The sequence below is a fragment of the Ictidomys tridecemlineatus genome, chromosome 4 (genome assembly GCF_052094955.1).
Source record: "Ictidomys tridecemlineatus isolate mIctTri1 chromosome 4, mIctTri1.hap1, whole genome shotgun sequence".
NCBI lineage: Eukaryota > Metazoa > Chordata > Mammalia > Rodentia > Sciuridae > Ictidomys > Ictidomys tridecemlineatus.
In genome coordinates, this window is record NC_135480.1 from 63,884,189 (window position 1) to 63,908,666 (window position 24,478).

The 24,478-nt window shown below is 34.3% G+C and overlaps 1 protein-coding gene across 4 annotated transcripts in view; it reads left to right on the plus strand.

The window, feature by feature from the left end:
* Uvrag (UV radiation resistance associated) overlaps positions 1-24,478 on the plus strand; it is a 313,881-nt gene that overhangs the window by 75,363 nt on the left and 214,040 nt on the right. For all 4 annotated transcript variants that reach the window (XM_078046691.1, XM_078046692.1, XM_040284963.2 and 1 more), the window contains one exon: positions 13,578-13,663. In XM_078046691.1, coding sequence (XP_077902817.1) covers positions 13,578-13,663 — 86 coding nt within the window. The remainder of the gene's footprint in view (positions 1-13,577; positions 13,664-24,478) is intronic.

Sequence of the window (24,478 nt, forward strand, 5' to 3'; positions counted from 1 at the left end):
GAGAAATTTAAAAGATTACTATTTCCTTGTAGTAGTCTTGTTAATGGATCTAATTTGTTTCCAAAGCACATCTCACACAGTATATAAGCAGAATATTCAGAAGTAGGAATTAAGTGTCCCCAAGTATTTTAACTACAGAGAGCTGAGTATGATATAATTTCTGTTCCAGTCTTATAGAACATCATCAAAGAAAAGTTGGAAAATTATAAAAATAACTTGTTCCTGTAAATATTGTACTCATCTCCCCACTCCCATCAAGAAGAAGCAAATCCTGGGCAAATTCTCATTGGCTATTTGTATTAGCTGCCTGCTTTGTTATAAAACATTTAGGTATCTGAGCCTCTTTTAAATTCAGGATTAAATTTGTTTCTGAACTATTTGAGCTGGTGTGATCTTCTAGGAACAATATTACACCAGGTGTAAAAAGAGACCATTGCTAATTTCATTTGTTGAGTGCCTAAAATGTGTCAGAAAACAAACCAGGTACTTTCCTTGTTTTTATTTTAACAGAGACTGTTATTATCCTAAGTTTATGAGTGAAGTGCCTGGAAGAAAACATTAAACTATTTATCCAAGATTATATAGCTGATTAAGTAGCAGATCCGTAACTTGGATTCAAATGTGATCATTTGAAGGCTTTTTTTTTTTTAATAACTGTTATGCCACATGGCATCTTGGTATTTCTTCTTATTTCATATAGTGTGTCAAAGTACCAAGTATCTATCTTTACTTTTAGCCAGAGATATCTACTAGCTGTGCATTGTGAGAATCAAATGAGAGAGTCCACAGGCAGGCACTTGAATGATATAAAGTGCTTTATTCTACAGATTTTGGGTATTTATTATTGAAGGGTAGGCATGCAGTGCCTCTGAGGCCATCAACCCACCCAAGTCTACAAAAGTTCCACACATTAGTCACTATATTTGGCTTCCCTCTGAATCTCCCCCACTTTTCTCTTGGATCAAATTAACTTTTGACAGATGTTTGGAAAATCATCTTATCCTGTAATTCATATTTATAAATCCTGCTGCTGCAGTGTGGTCCCATTCTCTCTCTTCATTGAAGCCAGAGAATAATCTGGGAAAATGCCACGTTTCCTGTTATGAATTTGGAGGCGCTTGTCTTCTTAGCACAATTTTTGAGCCTTAGAGAATTTTAATACTGGAAGCATGAGTCTTTGTATAGATGTTTTAGATTCCTGAGAAATAAACAGAAACAGAGCTTTAGATTCATCCTCAGCAGGGGAGTCACAAAGTTCAAAATTTTTTTGTTTAAAATTTTGAAAACTTGCTTTTACCATTTTCTTTTGGGTTAGATTTTAATGAGGGCATTCTTGACCAATTTTTCCCCTGATAAGTCAATTTCAGTTTACAATCTTTTTCTCTAATTTGGGGACTCCCTCTCCTAGCTCTGTCCTCTGCAGTGCTAGGTAGCTTGCCTTCACCCTAGCCTTCTTCCTCTTTCAGTTCTGTTTTCACAGTTGTAGGATAAGTTCTTTTTCCCCTTTAGTGCCCAGGTTATCTTTGACTTTTACAGTCCTAAGATTTAGTGTGGACTTTGCTTAGTGAATATTTTCTCCCAAGGATCACATTGTTCCTATCTCTGCTCTGTTGTGAAATAGCCTTTTCCCTGAGGGGTTGGCTACTTTAGTGTGGTCACTCTCAGTCCTCCTGCCATGGAGTAGCATTGAAGACAGTTGGTCCACTCTGTACTTGGGAGTGTGTGATTATAGTTGTGACTGTTTCTGTGGGGTACTTTAAAACAGTGACTTGTGAACAAGAATCTCTTCATCCCTGTTGACTTGAATTAAAAAAAAATTTTTGTTTTAGGATTCATATACTTTTGCTTAATAATACGATTCTTAATAATACTGCTTTTCATTGTTTTGAAAGGAAAAGCATGCCTGAAACCCGCCAAATTGGGGGAATGTACATATTCAGCTCAGTGTCTTAAGAGGTCTCACCTTCCCTTCTTAACAACTCAGCATCTGGGCTTCATCAGAACTCAAGGCGGAGAGTGCTGATGCTTAACAGAGATACTTGCACAGTTTTTCTCAGTTTAAACTTGGCTTACACTTTAAAGTATATTAACGTCCAGGAATATATACACATAGGATCAGAGGCTCCCTGTTAATTCATCAGGTAGCTATTTTAGGAGTGGTCATACAAAGCATATTTGCTGCATCTGAAGTGTCCAAGTAGTAGGATGAGTCACTTTTTCTCCCTTGTCCATTATTATTTCTTGTTCTAATTAAGCAAAGAAGAGCCATGGGGAAAGTGTAATTAAGTTTGAAGAATAACATGAAAAAGGCTTGGGGTCGGCTAGGGAAAGCTTTGTGGAGCTCTTAAACTGTTGTCCTCAGGCTTCCACTGGACCTTTTTCTTCTCTGTAACATATTTTATCTGGATTTTGCTGATCCCTCTCAGGTCTGCATTTCTGGTCTAGATTAGCATCTAGTAGACACATACATTTTATGGCCCCAGCGGAACTCAGTTCCCTTCATCCTCTCTGAAGACCGTCTCCTATAATTCCCTAACTCAGTGAATAGCACCACTCCTTCCCAAGCTGGATCAGAGGAGTCATCTGGACCGTTTTGTCTTTGAAACACTACTGATGGTGGCTGCCGAATATCTACTTCTTTACTGTGTTTTGACATTTCTAAAATATTGATCATGTCCCTCCTTTTTTTAAAGTCAAGTCTTTAGCATTTCCCCTCTGTAATTAATGGCTTGCAGAGTTTTACTTTGATCCAATTCCTTATTTCTGAATACCCTATCCTTAAAATTTTCTTGTGCTAAAATATTTCCATGCCACTCTTGAGACCCATTTCTAAGGAAGATTTTCTTGTTCTGTGATGTATCTCCTAAATTTAATTTGGATACCCTTCTTTTATGCTCACCTAACATGTGGCATTATATTTTCCTCATTAAATTATTTATTATATTCTGATTGTCCATTTGTTCATATTTTTCTTTCCTTCCAAACTGTAGGAATTGACTTTATGAAGTCAGGGGCATGTCTGTCTTCACCAAAAATAGTTTATCCCTAGTATTTAGCACTGTGTCTGGCATATAATAGTAGTAACTTAATAAATATTTGTTGAATGATTGAATGAAGCTTCTTTAGAACTAGTTATTGGAAGTTCTACTGGAATATGCTACTTGGTTATCATTAGTTGTTTAGCTTGTTATTTGAAATTCTACTTCTGTCTGTGGTTTCTGACCATTTCTGCATAGATACCTGCCATTTCCAAATTATTATGCTTTAAATAGAACTCTTCATTTTTTCTCTAGGTTTGCTTTCCTGTCCAATTTTTCACATCTTTATTAACCATTATTCCATTTATTTAGGCCTCAAATTTTGTCAATTCTGATTGATTTTTTTTTTCTTTTTATCCACTGTATTCAGTCTGCCTCTGAGTCTTTGAGTCTTTCTTTGAAATAACTCTGGTATCCATGACTACTTGTCCATCTTCCTTGTTGTAATCCAAGCTCAGACCAGCATCCCCAAAGAGCAGGATTATTACAGTAGTTTCCTGGCAGGCCTGTGGACTCTTGGATCTTTATATCTACTTTGTCTTACTCACCACTGCCTGGTTAATCTTGTTAATGCATAATTTCATTGCTTAAAATTATAAATCCTCATTGTCTGTTGGCTGTGTCTAAATCTCTGACCCGATTTTCTCCTTTCCATCAGCTCAACTTCATCCCATTAATAGTACTTTTGGTTCTATGTATGCTTCTCTCTTTCTCTTCATTACCATTGCTATTGAGCTCACGGTACATCTAGTGTGTGTGGTTTTTATAATAGCCAGTTAACTGGTATTTGGGCATTCTGCCTCCTCCAATTCATCATATTTGTCATTACCTTAGTACCCTTGCTTACGTACAGCTATGATCATTACTCCACAATGTCAGAAACGCCTCATGTGTCTTTGTTGCCCATAAGTTGTCTTCACTTTTAGCATGGTATTTGATCCTCTCTGTGCTCCAGACCTCCCAATCTACTTATTCAGCTGTATCTCCTCCTTTCCTCTCCAGGGTTCCAAATAATTTTCACATCACTGAAGGTGAACAAATTGGGCCACTATTTAATCTTCTCTGATGCAGCTTGTGTTTTCCCACTAGGCTTTGGCTGAAGGTGTTCAGTCTGTGTGGGACTTTCCTGCTCTGCCATTTAGCTTTTCAGAACTTCTTAATCCATCCTGAATGCTGTCACCTCTGCAGACTTTGATGTTTCTGCTTCTACTACCTGGAATCTTTACCACATTAGAACTCCTATAGTTCTTCTTTTTTTTTTTTTTAACTTATGACATCTTTGCATTATTTCCTTCACTTGGAACCTTACCTGGGTTGTGCACTTCATGAGGATGATCATAGCAATTGCCTAACATCCTCTGTGTCAGGTGTTTAGTAAACACTGAAATGGACAAGGGTATGTATAATGCTGTTTGCATCATAACTAGTTATCTTATTAAGTAAGTTGTTTCTGTACAACTTTTGTAGTTTTAATGAAGTTAAGGACAGTCTTGTGACTGCTGAATCAGCTTCAGTCTCTCAAAATGTATAGTAACATGTTGGATAAGTGACCTATCCAATGGGCTAACACAGGGGTAAGCAAACTGTAGTTCAGCATATGTTTTTGTATGACTTGCAAGTTAAGAGTGGTTTTTACATTTTAAAAGAATTAGAAACAAAAAACGAAGAAGATAATATATGGCTTGCAAAGCTGAAAATACTATCAGGCCCAGTATGGAAAAGCTTGCTAACCACTGGTCTAGAAATACACCTGGTTTGCCTGGAATTGCTCCTGCTTGTTTGATATGTAAAATTATCTCTTTTCCTGAACACTTTAACAGGCGAGGAGACTGGCGACTATTCTCTTCCTTGAAACAAAATTGTTAGGACTGGCTTCAGAAGAATTTTGAGTGACATGTAAATCTTTTCTGAGCTCTTTGGCACTTGGCAGTATCTCACACAGATAACCAAGGACAAATGAGCCGTTTCTTTCCATTATATTCCTTCATCAGAGCTCTGTTGGGATTGAACATCTGGTGAAGTTAGATGTCATTCAGAACAAGCCTCTTAGCATATTTCAAGAATGTTAATTGCTAAGTGATGGCTGAAGCAGAAGGGCTTAATTGCGTCCTTAAGTTGCCTTAAAAGTGCATGGACCTAGAATTTTAGAATTGAAAAAGGTCTGTGAGATCAAATATAGCTGGTCATTAAGAACATGAGCTGTGGAACCAGACTGCATGGCTCTTCTTCTTAATCCTCTCTGTGTCTCAGTTTCCTCACCTTTAGAGTGGGGATAATATTAGTACCTATTTTGTGGGTTTTGTGAGCATCAAATATGTTAACGTGTAACATAGTAACATTTAATCATTAATGTTAATATGAAGCACAGTACTGCCTGGTGTTGCTGTAAATGCTCATAAACATTCTCAATTTTAAATTACTGCTTTTCTTAGTTGTAGTTTCATTTTATAGTTAAACTGAGGGCTAGAGGAGTTAAATGATTTCCTCATTCATGTGACAGGTGGATTGGATTAAAACCCGGCCTAGTGGCTCTCAGCTGAATGCTTGCTCTCTGTTGTCATGTGTTGCTTTTAGTTGTATGTTAGTGGATGTGGATGATTTTCTAATAGAAAAAAAATGTTTGGCAACTTTTTGCATAAAATAAGAAAAGCAAAGTAAAACATCATTAATCATTTTTCTTGAGAAACTTGAATCTATTTCTAGTATCTTATTTGGATTTTGAAGCTAATTAATAAGACTGTCTCATGTCTGTCCTCTTTTTTCCTCATCTGCCTTCACGATATATAGATTATTTAATAGCCATCTCTTTTTATTTTATTTTATTTATTTTATTAAATTCATGTAATAAATGAACTATTTTAGGGCTGGAGTTGTTGCTCAGTAGTAAAGCATTTGCCTAACATGTGTGAGGCACTGGGTTCGATTCTCAGCACTGTATATAAGTAGTAAAGGTTCACCAACAACTAAAGAAATATTTTTAAAAAATTAACCATTTTAATGTGGTTGATTCAGCGGCATGGAATACATTCACAATGTTGTTTGAGCACCACTTCTGTCAAAATGTAAAACAATATCATCACCCAAAAGAGTATTTTGTACACATTAAGTAACACTCCATTTTGCCCTTCTCCAAGCCCTTGGAAAAACAGCTGCCACTTTCCCTTTCTATGGATTTACCTAGCCTAGGCATTTTATATAAATGGAATCATACAGTATATGATATTTTTGTGTCCAACATCTTTCACCTAGCTTAATTTTTAAAAATCTTCATGTAGTATGTATCAGTACTTCATTCCTTTATAGGGCCAAGTAATATTCTATTGTGTGTATATACCACACTTTGTTTATCCATTTCTCTGTTGATGGCCATTTGGTTGTTCTGCCTTTTGAATATTGTGAGTAGTCCTGCTATGAACATTTGTATATAAGTGTTTGAGTGCCTGTTTTTAGTTTTTTTTCCTCCTTAGGTGTGAACCTAGGAACAAAATTGCTATGTCAATTTTAAATTCTGTTTTAATTTTTTGAGGAATTATTAAACTTTATTCCACAGTGGCTGTCCATTTTACATTCCTGAAAACAATGTATGAGGGTTCTGATTTTTCAATTTTCTTGCCAACATGTTTTCTGCTGACTATTATTATTTTTTAAACTATAGCCATCCTAGTAGATATGAAGTAATAGTTTATTGTGGTTTTGGATTTGCATTTCCCTAATGACTAATGATGTTGATCATCTTCTTATGTGCTTGTTGGTGATTTGTGTATCTTTTTTGGAGAAATGTCTCTTTCAGTTTTCTGTCCATCTTAAGAATGGTTGTTTATATTTTTAATAAAAAAGTTAAATTGTAAGATTATTCTATATATTTTGGATATTAGACCTCTCTCACCTTTAAGATTTATGAAATATTTCCCCCCCATTCTGTGGGTTACTTCTCCATTTTCATTATAGTGTTCTTTGAAGCACAAATTTTAAAATTGGAAAGAAGTCCAATTTGTCAATTATTTCTTTTGTTTTCCATGTGTTTGGTATCATATCTAAGAATCCATTGATGAATCCAAGGTTATCTAGGTTCACCTATTTTCTTCTAATAGTTTTATAATTTTAAACTTAGGTCTTGAATTCATTTTGAGATGATTTTATAATGTGATGTTACAGACAGGTTCAGCTTCATTCTTTTGCATGTATTTATCCAGTTGTTTCAGCACCATTTGTTGAAAACACCGTTAGTTCCCTATTGAATAGTCTTGGCACCTTTGTTGAAACATCATTGTGTATGGGTTTATTTCTGGATTCTCCATTTTGTTTCATGATTTATATGGCTGTCTTTATGCCAGTGCCATCTTGTTTTGATTACTGTTGATTCGTAGTAAGTTTGGAAATTGGGAGTATGACTCTTTTTTTGTTCTCTTTTTATATTATTTTTTGCTGTTTGTTGGCCCCTTCCAATTCTATGTGAACTTAAGAATCGGTATTTTCATTTCTGTAGAAAAGGCTGTTGAAATTTTGAGGGAGATGGCACTGGATCTAAAAGATTGCTTTGCGAATTGTTGCCTTCTTGACAATATTAGCTCTTTAAATCCATGAACATGGGGTGTTGTTCCATTTACTCTGGTCCAATTTGGACATGCTATTTTTCTTGCCTAACCATACTGATAGAATCTATATTGTCAAATAGAACTAGTGAGAGCAGTCACGCTTGTCTTTTTGATCTTATGGAGAAATCTTTTGGTCTTTTTTCATTGAGTGTGATGTTGGTTTTGAGTTTTTTGTAGATGCTCTTTATGAAAGTCAGGAATTTTCTTTTCTTTAATATTTTTTTAGTTGTATTTGGACCCAATACCTTTATTTTTTTTATTTATTTATTTTTATGTGGTGCTGAGGATTGAACCCAGTGCCTTGCACTTGCTAGGCGAGCACTCTACCGCTGAGCCACAACTCCAACACCAAGAATTTTGTTTTGTTTCTAATTTGTTGATTAAAAAAAAAAGTCATGAAAAGGATTTTGTCAGATGCTCTTTCTGCATTGAGATAATCATGTATTTTGTGGTGTGTTAGTAAGGATTTTGCATATTAAACCACCTTTGCATACCATGTGTAAATTCCACCTGTTCATGATGTAGACTATTTTTAAAAAATATTTTTGATTTTGGCAAATTATATATAACATAAAACGTATCCTGTTAAACACTGTAAGTATACATTTAATGGTATGAAGTACAAATTGTTGTGCAGCCATTACCACTACCTATTTTCTTACAAGACTGAAATTCTCTACCCATTAAACAATAATTTCTTTCCTCCTGACTGCTGGCAGTCACCCTTCTACTTTCTGTTTCTGTGAATTAAACTCTTCTGGATACTTGTTTTAAATGGAATCAAACAATATTTGTCCTTTGACTCATTTAACATGATGTCCTCAAGGTTTATCAACGTTATAGCATGTGCTAGAATTTTTTTTTACTTTCTAAGGCTAAATAATGTTGCACTGTATGAATAAACTACATTTTGCTTTTATGTTCATCTAGGAACATTTGCTTCTATTCCCTTTGACAATTGTGGATAATACAACCGTGACCGTAGCTGTACAAATATCTCTTCAAATCCTAGCTTTCAATTCTTTTGGGGTATATGCCCAGAATAGATCAGATGGTATAATCATTTTACCATGATGCTAGATTAGTTCTGTTAGTATTTTGTGAAAGATCCTTGTATATTGGTCTATAGTTTTGTTGTGATGTTCTTCTCTGGCTTTGATATTAGGGTAGTACTGGTTATATAGAATGTGCTAAGAAGTGTTTCTCTTTTTTTTTTTATTAGGAAGACTTTGAGACTGGTGATATTTTTTCTTCAAATTACAGTCAAAGCATCTGGTTCTGTTTTGTTTGTTTGCTGATAGCGTTATGATTACTGATTTAGCCCCTTTATCTGTTATAGATCTGTTCAGATTTTCTGTTTCTTTTTGAGCCATTTTTGATAGCATTTGTCTTCCTGGGAATTTCTATTTATTCTAACTCATGTGATTTGTTATATAATTGTTCATAGTATTTTATAAAATTTTTAAATTTGATATACATCAAAATTAAAAATTTACAAAACATCAAATTTTGATATACATCAAAATTTAAAAAATTTTAAAATTAGATATACATGACAATAGAGTATATTTGACACATACATACATGGATTATAACTTATTCTAATTAAGATCCTATTTGTTGGTTGTACATAATGTGGAGGTTCACTGCTTGTGTATTCACATATGAACATGGGAACATTATGTCTGCTTCATTTGTTCATAGTATTCTTATATACTCCTTTTTATTTCTGTCAGATTGGAAATAATGCTTTCACTTCTATCCCTGGTTTTAGAGATTTGAGTCTTCTTTCTTTTTCTCTGGTTTAGTCTATCTTAAGAGGATGTCTGGTTGTTGATCTTTTCAGGGAGCTAACTTCTGATTCCATTGATTTTTCTGTATTGTTTTTATATTCTCTTATTTTGTGGAACTCTGCTCTAATCTTTATATTTCCTTTTTTCTTCCCTTTGCATTTAATTTCTTTTCTTTCTGGTGTCTTAAGGTGGAAGGTAGATTACTGATATGAGCTCTTTCTTTTTTTTAAATATAAATGTTTGAAGCTGTGAATTTCCCTTCAGCACTTTTTCATTGGATCCTGTAAGTTTTGAACTGGTGTTTTAATTTTCATTCAATTCAAAGCATTTTAAAATTTACCTTGTGATTTGTTCTCTTATCTATTGATTATCCAAGAATGTTTACTTTGCACATTTATGCTTTTCCCCACAAATTTCTTCTAATTATTTATTTCTAGTTTTATTCCACTGTGGTCAGAGAGGATAATTTGTATGATTTCAGTTTTTTGAAAGATATTGAGATTTGCCTCGTATCTGAACATATGATCTGCCCTGAAGGACATCCCACATGCAACTGAGGAGAATGGAGGCTTCTGCATGTGTCTGTTAAGTGTGGTAACAGTGTTATTTGTGTCTTTTATTGTTTATCTTTTGTTTAATTGTGTTATCCATTGTTAAAAGTGGACTGTTGATGTCTCCATGTATTTCTGCCTTTATTTTATTTTTTTTGGTAGTGGGGATTAAACCGGGGATACTTTATCTTTGAGCTACATCCCCCAGTCCTTTTTTGTTTTTATTTTGAGACAGGAACTCTCTAAGTTGCTGAGTCTAGCCTTGAACTTGTGATCTTCCTGTCTTCAGTTTCCAACATTGCTGGGTTTACAGGCATGTGACACCCCACCCCCTGGACTGTCTCAATCACTGACTGACTTTTTCTTTCTTTTTGTGCTGGAGATTAAACCCAGTGCATGCTTATACCACTGAGTTATATTCAGCACTGATATGAGCTCTTTTCAGTCTTTTTTTGTTTGTTTGTTTCTGAAGTAAGTCTCTTGAGACAGCATATAGTAGATCATTAAAAAAAAAAATCTATCCTGCCAATCTTACCCCCCTCCATTTCAGTACTGGAGGTTTAACCCAAAGGCACTTAACCATTGAGTTACCCTCCTTTTTATTTACATCCCTTGCTCTTGCTAAATTGTCAAGGCTGGCCTTGAACTTGCCGTCCTTCTGCTGGCCTTGAACTTGCCATCCTCCTGCTCAGTCTCCCAAGTAGCTGGGAATACAGTATGCACCTCTGTACTGGATTCAATCTCTGCCTTTTAATTGGAGTGTGTCGTCATTTTTATAGATAATGTATTTACAGATACAGAAGGGCTTCTGCAGTTTTGATGTTTGTTTTCTTATATCTTTTTTGTTCCTCATTTTTTCCATCACCAACTTCTCTTGAATTAGATATTTTTTTCATGTAACATTTTAATTCCTTTTTCATTTCTTTTAGTATATGTTTTTTAGTTTTTTCTTGGTGGTTGCCTTGGGGATTACAGTTAACGTCTTAATTTATAACATTCTAGTTCAAATTGATACCAGCTTAGTTTTAATAGTATACAAACTTTCCTCTCTCTATATAGCTCTATTTTCCCACCCTTAAGTTATTGTTGTCACAAATTGCATCTTTATAATTGTGTGTTTATCATATTAGGCTTATGATAGTTGTTTCATGTATTCATCTGATTTTGTTAGTTTTTTTTTTCTTTTCTTTCGTGGCACCCAGGGATTGAACTTAGGGGTGCTCAACCACTGAGCCACATCCCCAGCTCTGTTTTATATTTTATTCAGAGATAGGGTCTCATTGAGTTGTATAGCATCTTGTTTTTTGCTGAAGCTGGCTTTGAACTTGTGATGCTCCTGCCTCAGCCTCCCAAGCCACTGGGATTACAGGTATATGCCACCACGCCCTGTGCCGTGATGATTTTTTTTTTATCCTGATGATATATTGTTGGTTTAGTTTGTTATTAACATTTTGCTAGGGATTTTGTGTTTCTGTTCATGAGAGATTCCTGTATGTGTATATGTATGTGTATGTGTGTGCAATGTCTTTGACAAATTTTGGTATTAGTAATTCTGATCTTAAAAGTTTTAAATTGTTTCCTTATCTGCTTCCTGAAGGGCTTTTGTGAAATTGATGTTCTTTCTTTATGTTTGATAGAATTATCAGTGAAACAATTTGAATTTGGACTTTGTGTGTGGGGGTCTGTATGTGTGAAGAGTTTTGATAATTCACTAAGAAATTGATACAGTACTAGTCAGATATTCTTTTTTCATAATATGTCAGTTTTCACAGTCTGTGTTTTCTTAAGGAGTTAGTGTGATCTAAGTTGTCCAATTTATTAACAAGCATTTATTAGTAACATTTTTTTAATGTCTGAGCTAGACAATCTTTTTATTTTTATGAGATTTTCAATCTTTTTTCTAGTTCCACATTTTTCATTGGTTCTTTTTAGTTATTCATAATATTAGGATTCATTTTGACATAATTATAAAAGCACGGAATATAATATGCTCTAATTTAGCACCTAGTAACTCCTCTTCCCTTTCCCGTTCTCTTCCCTCTGCTGATTATTCTGCTGTTTACTTTTTTTTTTTTTAATTATTGTTTTGAGGATGTACATGATGGTGAGATTCACTGATGCATATTCATATGTGTACATAGAAAAGTTAGGTCGATTCATTCCACTGTTCTTCCTTTACTCTGTCTTTCCTCCCTCCCTGTTTCTATTCCACTGATGTTTCTTCTATTTTGACAGAATTTCACTTGTCCCCCCCTTTTCCTTTCTCTTTCTCTCTTTGAGCAACATAATCTTTAAAAAAAAAAGATGTTTATACTAGCAGTATAGCAAGCACTTATATAGTATTTTCATTTCAGAAATATTAATTCTTTTACTTCCCACATTTGTTAGGGAGATACTACTAGAATTCTGTATTACAAGGGGAAGAAACCAATATTAAACTGAGGAGAACTTAGTTAAGATCATGAAACTGGTGTATTAAGGTCTCAAATTGGAAGCCTGATGGCCTGGGTCTACAGTCTTTTTTTCCTAACTAGTATTTATGCTGCCTTTTTTGGATGGCGAGATACCTGTCCTTTTCTTATGGAATTGTGCTATGTTGTTGTTGTTGTTGCTGCTGCTCCTCCTCTTCCTCCTCCTCCTCCTCCTCCTCCTCCTCCTCCTCTTTTAATTTTTTAGTTGTAGATAGACACAATACTTTTTTTTTTTAATTTATTTTTAGGTGGTGCTGAGGATTGAACCCAGTGCCTTGTATGTGTTAGGCAAGTGCTCTACCACTGAGCTACAACTCCAGCCTCTGTTCTTTTTAGATATACATGACATTATAGTGTATTTTGACATATTATATATATATGGAGTATAACTTATTTTATTAGAGCCCATTCTTGTGGTTGAATGTGATGTGGAGTTCTACTGGTCGTGTGTTTGTTTTTAATTTTTTTGGTAGTTGTAGGTGAACAGCATGTCTTTATTTTATTTGTTAATAAACAAATAAAATAATAATAAACAAATAAAATATGTGGTGCTGAGGATTGAACCCAGGGCTTCATATGCTAGGCAAGTGCTCTGCCACTGAGCCCCAACCCCAGCCCCCTGGTTGTGTTTTTGTATATGAACATAGGAAAATTATGTCCAATTCATTCTACCGTTGTGTATGTTCTCTTTAGAAACCTTCCTTACTCTTTTGTACCTCTGAGTGGAAATATTTGTTTCTTACATTCCTGATTAAAACTTGGAATTCCTTTTCCCCAAATAAACATTATTTATACATGATGGCTAGGCATAGTTGAAATATTACTGTTAATACTCTTCTTCAGTCACATAATATGTTAAAAGAATTTCTGAAGCTTCTTGGAGAAGTTCACCACAATTTATAATGTGAAACATTGTTTCTGTGGGAAACTGGGAAAGAAATTTATTTTAAATTCGCTTGCCTGAAAGGTTAGACTTCAGTTACATGGAAATTATATTTAATTTCTTGAAATCTCTAAAATTTTAAATAAACTCAGATATTTAGTCATATTTTTAAAAAGGCAAGCATAATTAACTCATACAGATTTGATTTTGTTTCATTTTGATTACTTGTTGATTAATGTCTTTCAGGGTTATTCAAATGCTCAGAAGAATATTCTTCTTAAGGTGGATCAGAACTGTGTTCGCAATTCTTACGATGTCTTCTCTTTGCTACGGTAAGAAAAAGTTCCCCCTAAATTCTTAAGAATCTTTCTCATTTTGAATTTGTGACTTTTCCATGTGAAAGAATGTACGGGTGTACTAGAAGCTGTTACTCGGGCTTAGCATTTTTTAGTGAAAACTTCATAAATTTTATAGCTACAGTAATTGAAGTTTACCTCTTTCATAAAGTCTTGGGAAAGCCCTTATCACACTTTGGACAGTGGGGAAGAGTGGTTGGAAGCCAGTGATCTTAAAACAAGGACGTGAGCTATTTGTTGGTCTTCTATACTCTAAACGGCACCATCCAGAAGTGCAAAATTTAGACTTATCAAAATCTTAACGGCCATAGCAGTAACTAGAAAAGCCCTCCACGACCCCAGAGTTTCCACCTGATGTTCATCTTAAAAGAATCATCTTTGGCAAGCCAAAGGAGCTTTACATGAATCTAATGCTCAGAGGTTTAAGTGCTTCTGCTCTAATTTTTATAATGTCTGGGCTTAATTTTGAAAGATTTTAAATTTTTTCTTTGATTTTAAATGTGATAGTTCATCAAGGACATTTTCCCAGGGGGGCAAGCTACCCTAATAAATGCATTTTAAAAGAAAATTAACAGTGACACTCAATCTTTGTTCACGCTACTCAGACAGATTACTCATTGAAATTTGGTTTTGGCAGTATTTTTCTAATGTTTACATAACACATCATAAATTTCAGACCATTAGATATCCTTTATATATCTACTAGAGGAAGAGTCCATAAGGATGATTGGAGAAAGAGCTGTTTTATAAACATTATAAAAATAGCCTTTTCTATGTGAAACTTGGATCTTATTATACGTGATGATATAGAGTTTGGTCACATGAATTGTGTAAATTACTCTTAGGGGACAGTGATTTTCACTAAGACCACTTTTGATTTATATTTAGGAATTGCCTTCACCTTGACTTCTTAGGATGTATAATAGAACTGTCAGGATTTAGTAATTTGAAGGTGAAGATAGAATGCAAGAGTTGTAAAAATATATACGTATTTTTTAGTCTATTCAGTTTGGGTCATAGTGAGTTTTAAGTCTTGAAAAGAGGAATGTCTAGTTGAAAATGTGGGTAAGCTGCTATTATCTCGACCTCTGTTTTCCCTAGTTAAATATAGATAAGATATAATTATATTAAATATGTCTTCTGGGAATGAGATTGTGGGATCATATTAGATAAACCAGTAGAATTAAAAGAAAATATCCTAAGTCAGGGAGAAGAGGAGGAATACTGTAGCATCATAGAGGCTAAAAGAGGATAGTTTAAAGGCATGGGATGCTGTGGAATACATAGGAGAACAGGAGATGGAGAACGGCTGTGGGAGCCTGTGAAGCCCTGTGGTACAATACAGAACGCTGGAATTAACTTCAGCTATCCTTGATTAATCCCAATTCATTTAACTTCTCTGATTCTTCAAAAAAAAAAAAAAGTAAATAAATAAAATAGAAGTAGTGATGTTATAAATTTGTGTAATATCCAAGCATTTTCACAGCTAGTTTTTGGGTTTCTGTTTTTGCATTTAAAAGGCTCAGGGGTCACTCCAGTTAAACTGGGCTAATTGAGCTGTGCAAAATAACAAGTACCTTTTTCTTTGGGGTCGATGTGATAGCTCCTCTGACCTTAAGGGTCCGCGCAGAGAGAGAAAGAGAAAGAGAGAAAGAGAGAGAGAGAGAGAGAGAGAGAGAGAGAGAGAGAGAGAGAGAGAGAGAGAGAGAGAGAGAGCGCGCGAGCGCAAGAGCAGGAGCTTGTGCTGACCCCCTTTTATTGAGGAGAAGCTATTGAAATGAGGCAAAGGGTCAGGTTTCAGGGGGCTGAGTCTTATCTTCATGATGTCCATTGTCAGCAGGTTGACTGACATCTGGGTAGGCCACACCCAAGGGCACAGTAAGAGAAGGGGACACACACAAGGCACTTCCATGGAAGATTCTATCCTAAACAGGGCAAGGGGTTATATTACAAAGGAACAGGTGAGCGTAGCTCCACCCATGGGGCTATAGCAAGACACACCCATGCATGAGACACTGTCCCTCAACCAAGAAGAGTGGGGAAAGCTCTGCCACATTTCTGCCACTGAGCACTTCAGCACCCAGCCAGGGAGTGTGACTCAGTCACATGCAAGGTTGGTATCCCACAGCTGTTATTTTGATTTCTTAGAACCTTTGAATGTTCACACATCAGGGATCATAGCTCTTGTCTTAAGCATAAAAGCTGAGGCCAAGAGATGTTGAATGATTTCTCTATCTCAGGGTACACAACAGGAGCCAGACTGAAGATTGCTTTGAAGATTTTTTAACCAGCACCTTTTCACAGTCTTACCTTTCTAGACTGATGCTTACAAGGTGCACATAATATAATGACTGAGGAAATTTTCTGAAAAAAACAATGCCTTCTATAAATGCAAAATCACCAGGCTTGGTAATTAGTTGGTTATTTAACCTTGAACTTGGAATGATTTGGCTCTTGGGGGTTTCATTTCTAGGGTACCTTCCAGATTCCTCAGATATATTAGTGATTCAAATTGTTTTATTAACAGTGGTTTTCTCACCACCATTGTGTAATTCATTTATAGCTAATAACACAAATAATGCTTTTTCTGAACAGATCAGATGTCTATTTCTCAACCTGAATCCAGGGATAACTAGCAACTTTAAATTGTACTTGTCATAGTTAATAAAATGGAATTTCCTGTGTGCTAGTTCTTTTTCTCAGACATAGTAATAAATATCTATCACCTGCTCTATTAACTGTTAAATGTTCCTCTTTTCCTAATTTTTTTTGGAGGGGGATGGGGGGACCAGGGGTTGATCCCAGGGGTGCTAAACCACTGAGCCATAGCCCCATCCCTTTTTATTTTTTATTTTGATACAGGGTCTCACTAGGTTGCTTACAATCTCACTAGGTTGCTGAGACTGGCTTCAAACCTGTGATCTTCCTCCTCAGCCTCCTGAGCTGTGGGATTACAGTTGTGTGCCACCATGTCCAGCTTTCCATAATTTTTGTCATGATAGATATAGAGTGCTTGTTGGAAAACTTGAGCACCTGTCACATTAAATTGTTAATTTCTTTCTCTCTAGATAGGCAATGTTGTCCCTGTCATTAAAAAAATAAACAAACATTTTCTTTTCTTGGCTTATAAAATTGCTGCTACCCGATCTATAATTTTATGTGAAAACACACAGAATCTGAATTCTTTAATATCACATAACTTTAAAATTCTCAGTGCTGGTTGGAGTCAGGATGAGATCCCAGGTCGACTGTTCTTTCTTTCTTTTTTTTGAGAGTATATTCTAGTTAGTATCTCTCGCTATACTGTTGTGCCTCTGGTATTTGTATATTCCCTCTAATTTTATGTGTATGTGTGTCACTGAACTTTTGCATCTTAACCCTTGAAAATTCATGGGTTAAATGTTTGTTTTCAGGTAAAGAGACATTTAATTAAGAGCCAATTTACTTATTGCTATTTGATACTTGAGGATGTTCACCACAAGGTGTCAATATTGTTCCTTAACTGAGATTTGAGATTTCATTTGTTTTACAATTTTAGGTGGAAAAAAGTAGGGGATTTCAATGGCGTATAAAGCAGTGTTATACTGTGGTATAAAATGAGCATTTTTTGCAGAAGTTGATTTTTTAAAATATCACTTTTCCTTCTAGTTTGAGGAATGTAGGCTTATTAGATAATGCCATTCTCCGCCCCCCCCCCCCCATCTCATTGTTGATAGTGAGCTTCTGAAAGACTGAAGAGAGCTGGAGAGGCATGATGGTTGCAATCTGGAATCCAAATAATGGTGGCAGTTAGGCCAGACTGAGGGGTGAGAGTGTTGTCACTAATTATATCTGTTTTCTGGGATTTAAAGAGAATTTTTGGTGTTACTTTTTTTTGTTTTTCCTTTTACACTTTCTAAAAGAAGTAGCTCTATTGTAGTGAGACAGGTAATGATTGTCCTGATTTTCTCCTAGTACAGTTATTATTGGTTTCTTTCCTTCTCCTTTTGAAAAGTCTTGCTTTTACCAGTTTAATAAGTAGAAGTATGAAGGGAAAGTCAAGGGCTGTGGTCCTTCCACCTAGGTTCTAATTCTGAACCTGCCATGTACAAGTGGACTGGATGCAAGGCTTGGGATAAGTTACTTAACAGGTATGCCTCAGCCTGCTCTTTTAAAATGGGAATACTATTTATCTCATAGTATTGAGAATATTATGAAAATTAAATAAGGTAAAATATTTGAAATCTCCTAGGACAGTTAATAGCATATACTAGATACTCAATGAATAATAGTTTTCTTCTGTCCCTTTATTTTTCTCATCTTGGAATTAGCTTTCTCCTTTAATCCAGTGTTCCTTTTTCTTGTTACCACTAGCTTTTTAGTTTTTCAGCATAATTTCCCTTTATCTTCTTGCCATTCTATGTTTACTGCCTCTGCTTTCAAGTTACCTGTATTAATCCTAAATAGTCATAATAAAAGATGTTTTAACAAGTGAAAAGATGTTTAAGATGTGAAAACATCTTTTCTTACCCAAAGCTAGAAAGCTTCTAGAAGTATGGAATTGTTCCATGGGGTTGTATTGTCTCCTCTCTTCTGTCTGATTGGCATCTCTTGATTAATTGTTGTGGTTCTTTAGGACTTTTCTGCATTATGCTTTTCTCCCTGGTACTCTCTTCTGTGGCCACAGCTTCAGTCAGCATATCCAAATGTTAGAAACTCTCAAATCTATATCTCTAGATATAGATTTGGATTTTCAGTATGTGTTTTCCAGTGATCTTTGAGCATTTAACATTTATGTCTTCGAGGAATCTCAACCCTGATGTGGCCAGAACCACACTCTTAGATTTAATCCACCTCTTCCTTTTCTGTTCTCTGATTTGTCTGATGGTATCAGCACCCTCCCAGGCACCTAAGCTCTAGTAATTAATCTTAGTCATTTTTATTTCTTTCTCCTTCTTTCAGTGATTTATTTATTTGGTTATAAATCCTCTTGAGTCTTCGGTGGCATGTCTCATCCATCCACCCTTCTCTGTTTTCACCTTTATTTTCCTATGCTATTTCTTGACCTCCTAAATAGTCTCCCTACTTCCAGTTTTTGTTACATGCAATTAAGAGCTGAGATTTAATTCAGCATTAACTTATGCCAGGAATTACTCTAAATGCCTTACAGTAGTTAACTCTTATTTTTCACAACATCCTTATGCAGTAATAACTGTTGTTCTTCCTATTTACAGATGAGGAAATTGAGGCACAAAGCAGTTAAGTGGCTTATTCAAAGTCATACAACTAGTGGAGTGAAGCTAATATTTAATGTCAAGCAGTCTAGCTCCAGACACCATCATCTTAACCAGCACATTTCTTAACTTTATAATCTTCTATACTGCTTTAGTGCTGTTCAGCTGCTACATTGCTGCCAGTGTCATATTTTAAAAGATAAATCAGTTTTTGTCACTCATTTGCTTAGAAGTCTTGAAGCCATCATGTTTAGAGTAAAGCTCACACTTCTTCATTTGGTATTCAAAGGACATTGTTCAGTACCCCCACTATTTTCTAATTTCCCATCCTCCTACCCCACCAATTATCCCACAGTAATTGATAGCTATCATTTTTTGAGCACTTAATGTGTTAATTAGTTCTTCACTGCTCTCTCCTTTATCCCAACATCCCCAAAGAGAGCTGCTTGTTTTACTGATCTATTATTAGTGCTGTTACAATGTGGATCAAGTATATTAAGGAGAAGATAAATGCTTTTCTTTTGATCAAAGTATACTTTCTTCAGGTTGTAGAGGGCTAAGGTTTTGTTATTCCTGTTACTGGTTTCCATTTGATAAAATGAGAGTTTTAAAAAAAATCCTAGGCTATTATCTAGAAAGTGTTGAAAATGTAGCCTGTGAACTCTCAACTGCCTCTTTCTTCTTCATCCCTCCATGAAACATCTGGTGAGGTTTTCAGGATTTTGTGGCTTTTTTTAAACAATTTTTATTTTTTTAGTTGTAGATGGACAAAATGCCTTTATTTTATTGTTTATTTTTATGTGGTGCTGAGGATCAAACCCAGTGCCTCACGCATGCTAGGAAAGTGCTCTGCCACTGAGCTACAGCCCCAGCCCAGGATTTTTTGGCTAAAATCTTACATTTATATAGTAAGATTTTCTGAAAGATCTTTATTTGACTGTCTACAGGCAAATTGCCCTCCCCTAACTTTGATGGAAAAACTTTTATTTACAAACTTTCTATCTTAAAGGGGAGCTGCTAACAAGAAATAAATTATTTTTAGAAAATAAATTAATTAAAAAAACTGATGAAATGAGAAGTATAAGGGTATTAACTACATTTTAAAATTATGAATGTGATAACCAACTTTCAGGTTGCAGGACAATTTTGTTTCTCTTTTTCTTCCTGCCTAATGGTCTCTCTCTTAAGTGGTAATTGCAACTGTCTACTAGGCTAAGAACTCTTCTGTAAGCAGAAGATGTCATAAAGTTTATATAGTAAAACTCATGTACTTTACTTTTCATGGTAGAGCCTAAGCTCTTACCCAATGTCTGTGTGCTTACTTAAAATATGTTAGAAGAGGAATTAAGAGGATTACTATTAAGATAGACACACTGACAGCAAGAAGTGAAAGTTTGCTCTCTTTGTAATATACTTTTTGATTCTGGGATATAGCTGAGTGATAAATCATATTAGCTACTGTCTTACCTTTGTAATCAGTATATTTGGATTCTTATACATCCCTGTCTCACTACTTCATGTGAAAGGAAAGAGAGGATGAAATAATTCAACTATAAAGAGAGGCTGAGTAAAAAAGCATAGCTAGCTTGCTCCGGTGTGTGAGCATCAGTCCTTTGCCCAAGCACACCTCCAGGTTCAGTTTATGACTCAAGTTAGCAATGAGAATCATGGATTATGCAGTGTTGGTTTTCACTAATGCTATCTTTATATAAGAGTTGAGGAAACTGAGGCTTAGCAAGGTAAGAAGACTTGCTTGGGCCTGTAGGATGAGTAAGTGTTAAAGCAGGTTTGAATAAAGGCCTGCCAGGCTCCAGTGCCTATGCATTTTTCCATTATGCCATATTGATGTCAAGTCATTAGTAAAACAGAAAACTGTGATTATTAGAGCTTTTGTAAGAAAATGGGCATGAGATAAGTTTAGAAAGGTTTTCAACCAAAATTTAAAAGAAAGCTTTGGTACTTAATGTAAGCTTTGGGTAAACAAAATTTGTATTTATGTATAATAGCACATTTTGTTCTTACTCATTCTTCTCTTTCTCTCTCTCTCTCTCTCTCTCTCTATATATATATATATATATATACATGCATATGTGTACTAAAGGCGCACATACACACACACACCCATACATACATTTTCATGAAAATAGGTTTAAACAAATGCTAGAATAATTTTAAGAGAAGACTTTTTTCTTCCCCCATTCTTTTACTTTCTGGCTTTTCTTCTTCTTTAAACAATTTTCCCCAGTTCCCTGACCCAAAACACCCAAACACAAAGTGCATGTTCAAATGACCCCTAGCCATCTGTTCACCCACATTAACAGTCTCCAGTTTATCTGCATCCATCTGAATTTTCCCCCATAGTTTTTTCTTGTGTCCTGGGAATTATATATGTTTTATATATATGTATGTATGTCTCTATACATATATGTATATGGTTGAATTACTGTTTTACAAAATTGAAGTGAAAAATATGTATGGTAAATGTCTCTACTATATCTTGGTTTTCTTGTTCAACATTCCATAAGCAAGTTCCTTCAATTCATTTTTTTTAAGTAGCATTTAAACAGGGCTGAAATATATTTATTCAATCATTATCTTATTGATAGGCTTTTAATATTTACCCTGGCTCAGTTTTTTAAGTTTGTTTCTTTTATCAGGATACACGATGCTACAGTAAATACACACACACATGCACATACATACATACATACATACATACATACATACATACACCTTTATTTTTATGATCTTTTATTTCTGTGGATTAAAATCCCAGGACTGGGATTTCTGAGTCAGAGCATGTATAGTTTAAATATTTAAGAGAGACCACATTGTTAGCCCAGATGGCACAAATATATGGCATTACCTTTTGCCCTGAATCTCTGATGACAGGAAGTATCATTTTTTTTGTGTGTGTGATTTTTACTAATCTGATGAGTTTAAGTGACACCTACATGTTACTTTAATTTTTCTTAGTCTGGTACAAAGTACTTAGTTTGAGCTACAAGTTAAATTGATATCTTTTCTGAAGTTAGCCACTTAGCATTTTCTTTTGTGAATTTGCCTATTCATATATTTTACGTGTTTAAAAAATTGAATTGCTTGCAGTTTTCTCATAAATTTCTAAGAGTCCTTGCTTTTTTTTTTTTAAAAATCAAACCTGTAGAGTTACTTTTTGACTCATGATACATTATACCAAAACTTAATATTTATTTTATTATATAATTCTGCTTTTTTATATAATTCTGGGCATTTTTATATTTAAGAAGTGTTTCTTATAATTTGAATTTATAGATATTTTCTAAATTTTTTATTTATAGCATGTTAATTATTAAATCTTCAATATAATTTGGAATTCTTAAATATATTGTATAGATATTCCATATCTTGTGAGACTGAGGTTAATTTGTTATCAGATAAATCCAGTGTGCCAGAATCTTTCTTTTCCCACCAAATTTAAATACTACCTTTGTTATATATAAAGCTCAAACATACTTGGATGTATTTCTGAATTCTATTTTTTGTTTTCCTGATATTTTTGTCTATTTTACCACTTTCAAATTGACTTGCTTATAGCGTTTTTTGGTGTATCTCAATCTCAAGTAAGACGAGTCTTCATCTTGTTATTCTTTTTTTTTCTAATTTTATTTGTTCTAATTCTTATTCTTTTTTATATTTTGGGGGCTGTTTTCAGACTTTTATTTTTCCTTGTGAACCTTAAATTTACTTTATTCTTTTCTAAAATATCAACCATATTGGAATTTTAATGGGGATTTTTATATTAATTAAATTTTTGTGTTAATTTTGTGAGAGCTATAATGTTTATACTAGCATTCCCATCCAAGAACACAGTATATATTTATATTTGTATATATTATATTTTATCCCTTCAGTAATATTTTGTAGCTTTCTTTATATGATTATCAGCCTTTGTATCAAATTTGTTCTTAAAGCATATTGTAGTTTTTACACTGTTTTGTATAAAATGTCTTCCATTTCTATTCTTTGCTATAGAGGAAAGCTATAATTTTAATAAAGTCTTATATGTAATGACTTATATCCGATTATTTTGTTTTTTTTCCTTTCCTCCCCTCCCCTTCCCCTCTTTTCTTTCTCTCATGCTGGGGATCAAACCCAGTTTTCCTTCCTTCCTTCCTTCCTCCCTTCCTCCCTTTCTCCCTTCCTCCCTTCCTCCCTTCCTCCCTTCCTCCCTTCCTCCCTTCCTCCCTTCCTCCCTTCCTCCCTCCCATTGTGTGACTGTAGCACAGTGTTTGTTGTTGTTTGTTTATTTATTTATCAGGGCTGGGGATTGAACACAAGGCTTGGTGCATGCTAGGCAAGTGTTCTACAATGAGCCACATCCTGAGCCCCCAAACCCAGTTTTCTAAAGCATGTTCTATTGATTACTTGTAGCATACACTCGGCATTTGCATTATCATTATTTAAAGAATAGAGAATTTATTTTTTCCTACAACATTTATACTGATTTTCGAGTTTTATTTGCTAAGCCTTCTAGAACTTTGAAAATAATCTTGAAAAGTAATAGTTATAATAAGTATTCCATTTTCTTATTTTAATTAAAAATGATTAATATTTTGCTATTCAGAATATTTTTTCTGTTAATTTTCAAAAATATTTTAAATTTTTGTTTATTCTTTAAAAAATTTTTTTAGTTTTAGATGGACACAATATCTTTATTTTTATTTGTTTATTTTTATGTGATGCTGAGGATAGAACCCAGGGCCTAAACCATGCGAGTTTTTAAAATGCCTTTTCTCTAATATTATAATTTTTCATTATTTATAGTTTTAAATAGGAAGGTCTGTAGATTTCCTGATTCTGTGATACTAATAGTTATAGGTTACTTTTTTGATGATTGCGATAAGTGAGGCTAGTGTATAGTATTGGTAGTAGTAGGTAGTAGTAGTTGTTTTCTTTTGAGTGGAGAGGAGATAAGTAAACATTCTCTCCCAAGATCTTAAAATTGAATTGTGAAATTTTCCATTTTGTTCTATAATTCTAATCTGTTATATGATGTTATTAAGAGCATCTACCTTGCTGCCTTTTTTATCAATCCTAGTTTGGGAGGATTAAACACATTAATATAAAGTGTTTAGTGTAGTACTTGAACCATAGCAGTTAATACTATATTTGTTAAATTAGCATCTTTATTATATGAAATAGATTAAATAATTTAGGGGGTTTTCAGTTCTTCAAAGTTGTGTCAGAATTTAACAATTAAATCATATAAATCAAGTACTTTGTGTAATAGTAAATCTTTTTCCAGTCTTTGCTGTACTATTGCTGCATCCATTTGCTCCAATTTTTCCTTGGTTTATTGTTGGCAAGTTATTTTTGGAAGGAAATCATCTCTTTCTTTTAGATTTTCATAATTGTTGTTGTAATAGTGCATGTAGTTTTATTTTATAATTCTTTTAATCATTACAAAAATTCATAACGTTTTCTATTTTGGCTCAGAAACCACTTTAATATTTATATTAGAAATATTGTTATATTATGAACTCCTCTTCTTGGACAGTATGTTTTTTTTTTTTTTTTTGGTTCTGGGGATTGAACT